This window comes from Ruditapes philippinarum, unplaced genomic scaffold (assembly GCF_026571515.1).
Source record: "Ruditapes philippinarum isolate M1 unplaced genomic scaffold, ASM2657151v2 ctg1479_1_1_1_1, whole genome shotgun sequence".
NCBI classification, from domain to species: domain Eukaryota; kingdom Metazoa; phylum Mollusca; class Bivalvia; order Venerida; family Veneridae; genus Ruditapes; species Ruditapes philippinarum.
This window is the reverse complement of record NW_026862628.1, coordinates 199,425-212,428: the sequence shown is the minus strand read 5'-3', so window position 1 is coordinate 212,428 and position 13,004 is coordinate 199,425. Positions and strand designations below refer to the sequence as shown.

Here is a 13,004-nt window from a genome sequence, read left to right as displayed (position 1 = left end):
TACATCTTACAGTCATACATTTGAACAACATGTCGCTATAACTGTACATGTTAGTATTTGAATTATAATTGCTTATTAGTATTTTATTGAATAAGTTGGTAGGGTTATGTTGCTTTTATGTTAAAATAGATTTTAAAAAAATGCTATCGAAAAAGAAATCGAAAAATTATAAAAGAAAATGAGGAACAGCGGTTATACTTGTGTGCGAGTACCGTAATTAATGTTAACCAATATTCTGGAACAAAAAACAATGAAAACGAAATTGAATGTGAAATTACATACTCGGATGGAATGAGTTTGTTCATGACAGATAGCGAAAGTTGTGAAATATCTCACTCCCCCTAGCACCGGTCTAAGAAGTATTCAATTCCCAACACAAAAAGAATTAGAATCTATCATATGTACCCCGAAGGATCTGACATTAACACCCTGGTCATAAAAATACATTCATGTACACAATTTAATCCATAATGTTTTTTTTTTGTATGTGTGTGTTATTGCTTTTTCTTCTGAATTTGTGACAAATACTGATTTGTTTATAGTACAATTCGACAATTCGAAAAAAAAATATAATATTGCATTTTATAAACCAGTTATATCAATTAAAAGTTAAATATGTTGTACCTACGAGAAATCCGATTTTACTTTCGATTTTATTCCTTTTAAACCGCTACATATTCTCATTTTCTTATAAATTTTAGTTCGGTGATTTGTTATGATGATATAAATTATATATGAACATAAGTCTAACCAATAGTTGTTTTCGAATAAAAATGAAAGCTAAACTAACATATTCATGTGTGCACGTCTGTGTGCATAGAGATTTCATTCGTATAACAACTGGAATAAAAAACGTTTTGTCATTGTGACTATGTAAGAATGTGTTTATCTTAATATTTCAAATGCTTTTTGTATGAAAAAATATAGCAAAAATTATCTTGGAACGAAATACAAAATACATAATGGCTTATAAATTTGCACAAAAATAACCCGTTTAACTATCGTTCATCTTAAACATACGATAACATATGATGTTCCAGAGTTCATTAGGAAATTAAGGAATTCTCTTTCTTCAAACTCTGGAGACCTAACACAGAAATTATTTTTCTCAAAAATATCACAGTATGAGGAGGCCAATTTAACGGCATAGGATTGTGTAATACTTGAAACTGAGCGACTTTGTTTATATTGTTCGCTGTTAATCAAACACAATGTTTTCAAATGACATTGCTATTGATTAGAAACTAATCCTCAGGAGGTAGTTGATGGACCTGGATTCTTTTTGCTGCAATCAACTTGTCTAGTTTTACAACATCACGGTAATGTGGAATCAATGAAGGATCTAGTTCCGGTGGGATATATTCAGGTGGCTCCTCAATAACTGGTGGTGGATGAATCGTCAAGTCAACCGCTTTCATAGTTTCAAAGCGTTTAATAGCTTTCAGTCCTTGTTTGAGGTCTTCTGCGCGTGCGCGAGTATGATGACGGCGCCATCTGGCTAGAGCAACTGCGGCGATGTCTTCTTTTGGTCCACGCGCACCTTCTATAGCAATACTTGCAATGTCTTTTTCGATAGTTTCAGATCCTCGTGTAGGGAAGAACGGCAGTTTTCGGTATAGCTGAATCCAGTCCTGGTCTATATGTTTGACTACAACGGCACATGCTCTGTCCAAAGTACCTGCAAAATATAGTTTCGAAATATATTTGCCGTTCATATTTAAGCTTATATGATATATGTCATTAGTATTACCCCTTAATAAATGATAACCGAAGACTAAATTAAAATTAAACAAAATGTGTTCCCTTTAAAAGATATAATAAATTTGAACCTCAATATCTTCTGAACGTAAACTAAAAAAGGTACTTCCGATAATCGCTGGAGCTTTTATGATGCATTGGCACACAATAAAAGTAAAAGATATAAAATAATTATGATTGATTTTATCTATATTTTTTTATCAAATTGCAACATTTTGATAAGAAAATGACAAAAGTGCCGTTACCTTGTCTAATTTCAAATTCATATATGTTGCACAGCAACTTTCTTTCTTAAACTGATATTATTTCAAAACCATGCTAAAGAAATTGAAAATAAGTATATTTTAAAAGTGCTGAAACGTTTAATGTGAGACAGTACAATAAGGAAGAAACATAAAATAAAATTAGAATGGTATAAACTTTTTAAACACATTAAAGAACCAAATAAGTTGTCGATATTTACCATCTGTTCCATTTGAAATGCATGGTAGTTTCCCTTTATTATGCCTGGCAGTGATTGGTAAGTCATAAAAAATCTTAGAAACAGAGTCATTGCTTGTTTTGTGCAGCAATAACCTTCTCGATACTTCCAGAGTTTTCTCGATTGTCTCGAATTCCGCTTCGCGTTTACATTTGTCCTTTACAGCTACTTTTCCATCTCGTTTTAATAGCGTTATCTCCTTCTCCATCTTCTCGAGATGGTGTTTACGCTCCGTCATCCATTCTCGTCTATGTTGTACTGTTGCTAGTTGTCGTTTAAACCCCGGTAGATTCTCTTTCAGAATACGTATTTCCTCGTTCAAATTATCCCATGTAATTGCTAAAGATTCTATATCTGCATCTAATGGTTTATTCCTAAGATCATCTCTTCGGCCTTCTTTGAACTCCATGTCCAATTCTAGTTCATTGCACTTGTTTATGAGAAATGTTTCTTCGATTTCGTTGGCTTCCTCTTTTTCTTGAAGATGTTCAAGTTCGTGCAAAAGTTTTGCATATTCAGTTTCCGCCTGATTGACTTTATACATAGCCGAATGGTAATGTTCTCGTGCTTCGCGCATTACTTTTGTCTGTTCTTCTTTTTGTCGTTCTAAATCAGTGACGTCATTATGAAGAAAAACACTATAGTTTTCGTCAGATTTTAACCACTGTACCATAATTGAAAGAACAGTTCTTATGTTGGTACACGCTTCAGCAAATAGCAAGAGAAATGGGACAATTTCACATTCATTCCTCTGACAAAATGTTGCCACAGTGGAGGTAAACATAGTGTGATGAATTCCTCTGTTTTTAAAATGAACCATTAATTCATTTATTTTTCCTAAGGTCTCTCGAATTACTCGTTTCCATGTTCGAATCTGTGTCTCGTAATGCAGGGCTGTTTCTACTTCTATTTCACCATCTGGTTCATAAAAACTGATACAATATTTTTCCAAAAGTTCAAGCATTTTCTCACATAACTCAGTTACATCTGCAAATTTACCTGGGACAAACGATTGGACTTTTGCGTAAACTTCTTTTAAAAGGTTTACATTTTCAGGGTCACCTTTGTACCTTTTTGGGTCTGACCCGTATTTTAAGGCTGCTTCAATCGCCTTGACGGATGGCAATTCGAAATACCCCAGCATGCGTACAAGAATCTTAATTGGCGTTGCGTATTTTTTCACCTCGTGGTTCAGTGATTTTCCGACACCATAGTAAGACCGTTCCAATCTTGTGAGCTTTTTCTGAATTGTTTTTATTTCATCAGAAAGTGCTTGTCTGATATCTTTAAGGCTCGATGGTGGATGCGTTTCTAACTGCTGAAGACGTGATTTTGTTTTGGCAGCTATGTCCTCAATTGGAAGAAGAAATGGGCCTTTATTTGCTAGGGTCGGCATTCGGAAGTCCAGAACAGGGCGCATCTGTAAATATATAGTTAAATTTTAACATCAAATAAACGTATGTACATTTATTACACTTATTTTGTTAATGGGCATATTGCCAATATGAATCAGTAAAGTTGCATTAATATAATTGTAATATGTCCTTGCGAATATGAAAACTACGAATTGTCCATATCCCCAACTTGGATATCAATTATTGCACGGGTTTCGTCTGTTTTTTGCTGTTTTTTTTTTTTGTTGTTTTTTTTCAAACAAATAAAGGCACTAATTATCCTTATTGGGTCAATGTAAAGAGTGCAAATCGGAAAAGCCAAACGCGATTGAAATATTAGCATGTTTATCAAAAAGCTTTTGTTTTGAAAGCGTATTTATTTTGGTATTGTCGGTTTACAAATACAAATCATATTGAACATAAATATATGTAGTTATTCTGACATTGCACTCATAGATAAAGGCAATACGTTTCATATAGAAATCATGATATCACAAAATTGATTCAATGAAGTTTAGCAGTGCCACGCAACGTTGTTATTTGAAACATTTAACAATATCACTTTCGCGCGATACTCAATCAATCGGCGTTCTACAGAAATCTATTCAAACAAACCTTAAGTCAATAAAATAAATAATACATAATCCATCGTAAAATAAAGATCTAATAAAACTTGACAGAAGATTTACGTACAACCGTTATTTTTATCAATTTGTTAAAGTTTGAGAAATTGAAGGGTAATATTTGCGCAAGATATCATTCAACTTTGTGCTTTTCTATCACGAGGTCTACCGGTATTGTACGTTGATGTTTACACATTTTTGTGTATCATATAAGCAATCATTATTAATGGTTTGTCAACATGCTTTATCATTTTTGGGTTGTTGTTGTTGTTGTTGTTGTTGTTGTTGTTGTTGTTGTTGTTGTTATGTAAAAAAAGAAAGCAATACGGTATTTATAGTACGTATAAAGAGTTATACGATATTGATGCCAATTTTTACGTACATTGTACATTGCTCAAAAAATAATAATGACATCATTATTTTTATCTTGATAACACACATGAATATCAATTAAACTTAAAAAAACACTCAATTATTTTTGGTTTGAAGCGTTGTTTTTGGACATGTATGTACACCCAAGTGTGTCCACATTTCATTTGTATTTTTTCAATAACTATACATGTATTCAACCGTTACACATTCGTTTTAACTTTGCTTTTGATTCAAACGGTATATATTTTATAGTGACTTTGTTTCATGAACAGATGTGGATCAGCTAATAAATTATTTACTGTGTCAAAGTACAGACTTTATCTGTTGTAAAATTTACTTTAAAACCGCAAATATATTCTTCTATTAATCGAATGTTTAATCAGCTAAATAATAAATAGTTTCAAAATATAAATATCTATTAGTCTGTAAGTGTTTTGTTTGGTGTTCGCAACCAGACAACGGAATTGATTTCTTATCTGCTGTCTGCGGAAATTATCAACGGAAATTATTAACGGAAATTATCGTCCAAAAGCTTGCTATTTCTATTCAGGTTACACACTTCTTGTTGATTCAATTGATTAAAATTATTATTCAATACAGAACTAAGTAAACTGAAAGTTATTTTATGTCAATCAAAAACAGTCGGAGGTAAAAAAAAATGTATATGGCCTACTAAATGAATCTATGAATCTATCAATAAATTAGAAATTTAACTTCTGATACAGAAGGGTTTCTGCTTTTAATTGTGTAAACAGATAACGAGCCAATTCAGCTTTGGTCTTTAGTATGCGTTATGTTTATTTGCTAAGTTAATATAAATGCTAGAAAGCTTGTATCTATAAAGGTCCATTAAGCCACAGAAATACAATAATTTTTATTACTCAAATACATTGTATTTTAGTATATATTTACCGGTTCACTTGCCACATATATGAACTATCTTTTGATTTCTTTGCTCTGTTGGTATTTGGTATAATTATAGTGAATAAGCATTTTGGTGTGGAAGTCAAAATACTATTTTGTTTACATTTTGCTACCTTTACGTTCCCGTTCAGCGCTACTTAATTAGGTTGTAAAACATCTTACATGCCCTAAATCTAATACATTATTAAACACATGTTTGACATTTCTAAACAATAAAAAATATGGATTTCTGACGAATAGCGTGTCTTTAAAAGTTCACTTAAATCGAAATGATGCGCTTTTTTTAAAGTTCTGTCATCTTTTGTGAAAATATCGGAAAGAAAATGAAGAGAATGAATTCATGTTAGAGATATACATATTAAATTATTTCAGCTACAATAAGGGAAATGTATTAATCTTTTCTAAATTTGCTATACCATTTTTTCTGATAATAATCCTAGCGCAAAAAGAAGGCTACGTTTCCGCCGGCAAATAAAATAGACCAGATAGGAGAAAAAAATGAAACTTGCAATTTTAGCAATTATATCTTCCATATTGAAAGTAAAGAAAGTTTAACCGAGTACATTTCTTTATTTATTAGAACGCACTCGTTATCTAGAGCTTGTAAAAATATCAAAATGTCCTTAAAGCGGCTACCGTAATTTTTTGATTACTTAGGGAATGAAATTACAGTTTTAAGAAATAAATCACTGCAATAAACCGGTGCCTACGAGGGTTTGAAGACGCTTGAAACAAAATTTACAACTTTAATTTCATTACATACCCGAGAGTGGATGATGATATAAAATCATATCATTTTATTTTAAGTCTAAATTTGTTCAATGTTATAAATGCATGCAACTTATTTCCAACTACTATTTGATCGTGGTTTTGAAAGAGAAAATATTTTAATACATATTTAAATATATTGAGAGCGGTTCGCTTAATTGCGTTTATATAGGGCAATATTTATTTCACACATTGAATTACATGTATCTATTCAATAGTTTCCTGATTTAATCATAAGTTTGCATATAAATAGAATAAATTTGTGCTATTTCCATCATATTTTTGAATAATTCTGCATCTCATTTTGACAATGATCGATACGGATTTGCCTATTTTGCCATTTTTTGCATAGCACAATTTGGAGTGATATATTTTCATAGAGTAAAAAATAGCTAAAACGGTATATACATGTATATGTATATAAACTTCTATGCAATATAATGGCGCGCCATTTAAATTCTCTTTAAAGGCCAGTGTTTTTGTTGATGTTTGTTGTTGTTGTTGTTGTTTTGGTAGTGGTGGTGGTGGTGGTTGTGGTTTTCTTCGTCTATGAAGGTGCGTAGAAAATGTAACTATTTTTGCCAAAATGAATAAGTTTTAAATATGACTGAACCATATTCAATCAAAACTTATTTCACATTTATTATTAAAACTTAACAAAAAAAATCGTCCTCTGTGAATTGAATAGATAATGATGTCACTTCAAAAGAAACATTTTATCATGACGATTGAAATCAAACTACTTCAAAATATTTCATATAAATAATCAATTATCTACTTTATGAAAATAAGCGAGGAAAAATGATTACCGAAGTTCATTATGTCAGTGTATTTTGTCAGGTCGAATGAAATCCACACAAAAGAAACGATTTGTATGCGTCTATCAATTAAATTGGATTGAAAATATTTCTATGCTGTTGAAATTTTAATTGAATGTAATATTGTGAAGATCGTGCGTCGTTCCTAGGCAATTTGAAACATCGGCTAAAGAAAATCGGTTTGTAAGTATAGGGTTTATCTAAATAACTGGGAAAGAAATTTTAAGTCGTGTGTGTAAATTATATAAAAAAAAAGTAAAATGAAAATTTTACCTAATAAATTATTGCAAAAACACATCACTTCCTTAAATCAAATGGCAAAAAAAGAAGAAGAAAAAACACATACCGGTATGCTTTACTATTTAACAGTTAAAAAAATGTTTTGCTAGATAGCTCTTAAAAATGAAAGCTTGAAGAAAATTGAGCTTTAAATGGAAAATAGAGCAACGCCTTTAACCAGGACCAAGATGCGGTGCGCCGGTGAGACATTATGTGCTGGAAGAAACAAGTTCAATCCCTAGTGGTGTTTGTTTTCTTATCAGTTGGAGACGAGTCATAATTCGTGTGATTCAAAATGCATCTCAATTATTTTTATTCAAAGTATAAAAGTAAATTTTATGAATTTTTGAAAGAAATTTCACTTGTGAATATTTGTTCTGCTAAGATTTGAGAGGGGTTTTTTTGTGTTTTTTTATATCTTATATTTCTTGCATTTCAGATTCAGCAAAGATTCGTATTTGCCTCAATTAAACGGTTACCATCAACCTCGTCTCTCGGCTTCGATTAAGATATTCTGATCAGTACCAGCTGGTGTAATATTACTATAATTGGATGCTAAAGAGGCAGGCTGTTTATAACAAAACATAAATAATAGACCCTTGATTTCGAATAATATTCAACAAAATGATATCATAATATTGGCGATAATACTTTTTCTTTCTTATGTTAATCCTCATTAAACATATGTTAAATTCTGGTAGCCTCTAAGTTACTTGACGTGTCGGGTAATTTTTACATTGACTACATTGCGTTGATCATGATATTACTTATAATGATAATGAACTATTTTCAGATCTTGCTTGCTTGTTTGTTTCTGGTGAATACATGTATATAGAATATAAGAATATATATCACATTAAGGATTGAGAATTGAAAGATATTGTTTCAGGAGCGAAAAGTCCTTGTTAAAGACAAAATAGTCTACCTTCAAAGTGAAATATAATCCATATTTAGTCAAAACAAGCAAATAATTCTTAATATTACGTTAATATTACGTTATATTCTATAGATGATAGATATTTTGTGCTCTTAAACTGGTCACACATTACCAAAACACAATTACAAGTATATGACGTCAACGTTACGTCATGAAATCTTTGTACGTTATGCATTCCACTTTGTATAATATTCCATTGATCATAACGAGAACAAAAATTTTATGTTCTAGTCAATTTCAAGCAATGTGATATCACTTATTTTTCATTAATATGTCTCGTGAAAAAGCACGCGATATAATTTCATTTTCACTTACCCGCATGCCCATTCTGTGAGGCCTTATCCATATTTTATTATTAACACTCATTATTTCACATATATATATAATCGACAATCACGTCATGTTACGATCAAATAATTCACATCGTTTTGTTACAGCGTTAAGTCAAGAACTTTAAGCTAAAACTATCAGGTAGTGAAATGTTTGCTTTTCTACCTATACCCGGTAGATGTCGTCTGCTTTTGTACGAAAAGAAACATAAACAGAGCGTTAAAATATTGAGTAGATTTCATTTAACATTTCACCCTACAGTTAACCCATATAGGTCTCCTGTAGTTATCACCCTATTAAATGATACGGAGGAAAATTATCCGCGTTCGTAACTAAGGTCTAATCATTGGATACCCGGTGAGCCTTTTTAAACAAACTCCTGTACGATACTTCTGTATGGGTTTATTTGAAAGCGATTGATTTCTACGAGGTTTATCAATAACTCTTTCTATGTTCGGTCATTTTTCAACTTTGATATCGAGCAGAACGATAAAAGTGGCAGCGGAAACGACGTAAACTGGCTTTTGTTTGGCGCAGAGAAACTCGATTGAAAAGGTCTTTGAGAAAACAAGAACAGAGTTCTGTATTAATAAGTTAATCGAACATGCTAAAAAAAGTATATGAACTGTATCGAAAAACATGCAATTAATTAAGTGTGTTGTTTTTTCTTTCCACTTTTCTCCGTCGATAATTAACACTAGGTACAATAAACCTTTTTGTAATATTAGATTTTAGTAAATCGTTGGTATTAGTAAATTAAAGTGTTTGCATTCACTGTGACATGTTTCATTAGATTTTTTATTTCTTGTTCTTGTGAATTTATGGAAAAATGACCCCTTTTATGAACTTCGTTTTAAAATGTACGGAAAAGACCATTCCTCACGTGTGTTCAATTGTAAGTGGTTGTTAATAATTTACGAAGAAAAGGTGTCGGTTAACACAGGTACAAGTTTTACTAAAAACCATTTAATATGTTTTTAAAAGTTTTACTTTGTTGAATTTAAGAATTTATGAGAAAAAATACCCCTTATATGGACCTTGGAAAAAGCCGATTCTCGCGTGTGTTCAATTGCTATTGGTTGTATATAATTTATAAAGAAATGGTCTCAACTTACAATGGTCGATTTTTCACTAGAACCATTTTTTCCGTTTAATATTTTCTAAACAAAACGTTTTATAATTGATTTTTCTGACATTCAGAAACAATCACATACGTTTTTCCTGGGATCAATCGGTGCATATTTCATACAAGGAAATTTTAGGTTGTTACCGGCTGTTACCGAGTATGGCTCGAACCCACGATTCCAAATTTGAGAAACAGACATCTTTCCATTACGTTTCTCTTGTCACATGAATAATGTGAACATTTTATCAATGTTTTCTTGTCAGTGTTAAAACTCTTCATGACTAACTGCAAGTTAATACCGTTAAAAAAATCTCTATTTTATGTGAGTTTGATGGAATATTTAACAGGCATGCGCTTTACATATTGAGCGTTTGAGCAATTTGATATAAGACCTTTGCCACGAGTATCGGAACATCACGATGATTTTTCCGAATACTGGCGGGAAATGTCCGAAAAATTGCGATTGTATAACAGGGTCAAAAATGTACTTCAATGTGGTTTGGCCAGTATGGCGGCTGACTTTTGCAACTTCGTGTCTTCGCCCCTCAAAAATCGAAGGCAAGATAATAGGCTCACTTATCAAATTTGAGGGAGTGGACACGAAGGCGCGAAATAACGATATTTTGATTGGCGAAGAAATTGACCTTGACACTTAATTATGAAGAATGGTGGACTCTCAACCGAGAGGTCGTGGGTCCGAGTCTCATCGATGATGATCGAAAGACAATCTCATTACCTGATTCTCTTTCGAGTCCCTCAATCCAAGCACTCTGAGGTTGTGCGAAAAGTGATTATGCCATTCAGGAAACACTCTATTAGCGCGACTTAAAGCGCCTATCTAGATCGCTAAAATGGGTTTAACATAAATAGAGGGGAAAAAAACAAATGCATTAAAAATCGAAGTAATGACAATGTATCAGTTCGTTGTTTGAATAATTCTATTTTCTGTCCTGTATACTTATTGGTATTTCTTCAACCTAATCAAAGTCTGTCAAAATAGAGTGAGGCGTCCATGACAACTTTTATCGGACAACGGTTAGTATACAACTCAAAATGATTTTTTAAATTACTTAAATATTTATAAACTAATATCTTTAACATTTAAAGAATTTGTCATCTCCCAAACTATTTTTCTGTCGTCTGCATTTTATATCTTAATTGAAAGCTTAAAACATTATATTAAGTTTGTTTGGACAAAGAATTGATCGTTGGCAAGTCAAGAAACTTGGCTGTGTAAATATTTTTGCAAGAGATCGTGGTTCTTGAAGAATTTTAGTATGGTATTTTATTCATGGAATGGAATACATTTACATTAACGCCCTAATGTTAAATTTCTAACGTCCACGAAATGACTTTTAATTTCTTTTTTCATCTAAAGTACGCATGGAAAAATATCAAAAAGAAATTATGGACATTCTTGTATAATGATTTTTCTTTTCAATTATAAATTGGAATGTCTTCTATTTTATTTATCTTTTTTCTGTCGTGCCACACGCGAATTGGTGCTGTGGCGTGTTTCCTTAGATTCAAAACATATACTTGAGTGCAAAAGCACTTTAAAAGGTTTATTAGTACTAGTACTAATAAAGAACTAAAGTACTAGTTATAGTTCTCGTCTGTTCCGACTCGAGTATTGACTGTTCTTTAAACCTGGAATGTGATTTTAGCCATTTACCTGCTGAATTTCTGAAATTGAATAACTCATCTTTGAATTTCAAACAGTCCATTTAACATTTCGGGGATTTCAATATAAAAATACTAAAAGTTGAGCTACCAACAATATAAAGGCTGGACATACTGCACGAACGGTATTGGTAAAAGTTTTTTCAGTTCCAGTTAAGACTCTACAAGTCATAAAATATTAAAAAAAAATTACCTTCAAACTTCCAGATCGCAATGACCAGTTTCCGGGGTCACTGTGCATAGAACCTCCAGTCCAGCTCCGAGCCGGTTTCAGGGAGAAACTATGCGACTTCCGGATAGGAACTAATTTTACTGAATTCGACATATTGAATCACTTATTTTAGGCAGCTTTTATTATCCATACACTTATTTCAATCTTCAGTCATTTTTAAGACAGATTTCCCTTTAACCGATATAGTATATATTTTCGTCAGACGAGATTTAAGCGACGTATAAAATATGTTTAAATCTCATCAAGTATGAAAATAAATATCCCAATGATACATAATTATGACATATTTATATCCGCTAGTTTTGACAGTTCAATAGTGAAATATCTATGGATACGACTTAGAGAAATCATGTTATGACATAGTCCGTAGTTCCCTTGACAAACTAAAGTATTATCCCTTTTTTATCAATGAAGATAATCCTTCAACGCGTAATTGATTATGCACTCATATTTTTTGACAATGAAAAAAGGTAAACAATTAATGCGATATCTGTTTGAACTTTTCAATCAATTTGTCCTTTCGTTTGCGACGTGGTTTAAAAGAACAGACACCGATAAAATCAATGTTTAGATGTACTAGAGTAAATGTCTGATAACCATTTAACATACACCCCGATATAGTGTCAAGTTAAGCATTCAGATCATTTTTAATGACATTTTCTTTTTTTAAATCATTGCAAAATGAAATGATCCGTTGCGATCAAACCTGTGAAAAATAAAGGCCTATCAAAACTTTTAGATGGGTTTTGGTCGTTTTTAAGTTAATGGTTTGAAAATTAAGCCACGAGAAGTCAGCGATGCATGCGTTGTGTCTGATATTTTTGGGATGGTATGTTTTTAAGCCAGTCCTGATGAATTTGTGTATCCTCAGGCCCCGTGTTCACAAAGATTAAAGGATCAAGTTCAAGATCAGGATCAATTTTTTTAAGAACTCATATATTCTCCGTTGTTTATCCTCATACATTAAATATTTAATATTACTTGACAAAACTGTACTTGAAATAGCATGTTTATGAAATTTTAGAATAAATTTATTGTTATTTTTGCAAGATACCGGCATTTTACGGTTGATTCAAATATTGACCTTGATCCTTAAATTGATCCTTAGTTTGATCCGATTATGTTTGTATTTGTCTTGTTATTCCTTGGATTATCCTTAAATAGGTTAGTTTCTTTGCAAATTAGCAATGTTTTACATTTTGAATATGCACCCTTTAATTGTAGCAAAAAAATCAATCAATTTTAGATTTATAAAACAATGAAAATAAAATCAGGATCA

At 31.8% G+C, this 13,004-nt stretch overlaps 1 protein-coding gene across 2 annotated transcripts; it reads right to left on the bottom strand.

Annotated features, from left to right (window-relative positions):
• Positions 1-566: 566 nt before the first annotated feature.
• Positions 567-12,357, bottom strand: LOC132719623 (uncharacterized). 2 transcript variants are annotated; one of them, XM_060703424.1, is made up of 3 exons: positions 11,687-12,357; positions 2,222-3,659; positions 567-1,678 (listed from the first exon to the last, which is right to left on the bottom strand). In XM_060703424.1, the coding sequence occupies exons 1-3, from the start codon at positions 11,816-11,818 to the stop codon at positions 1,245-1,247; spliced, it is 2,004 nt and encodes a 667-aa protein (XP_060559407.1). In that variant the 5' UTR covers positions 11,819-12,357; the 3' UTR covers positions 567-1,244. The 2 variants fall into 2 exon arrangements, with proteins under 2 accessions (XP_060559407.1, XP_060559408.1); XM_060703425.1 differs by lacking the exon at positions 11,687-12,357 and adding an exon at positions 8,670-9,166.
• Between the last annotated feature and the right edge of the window lie 647 nt (positions 12,358-13,004).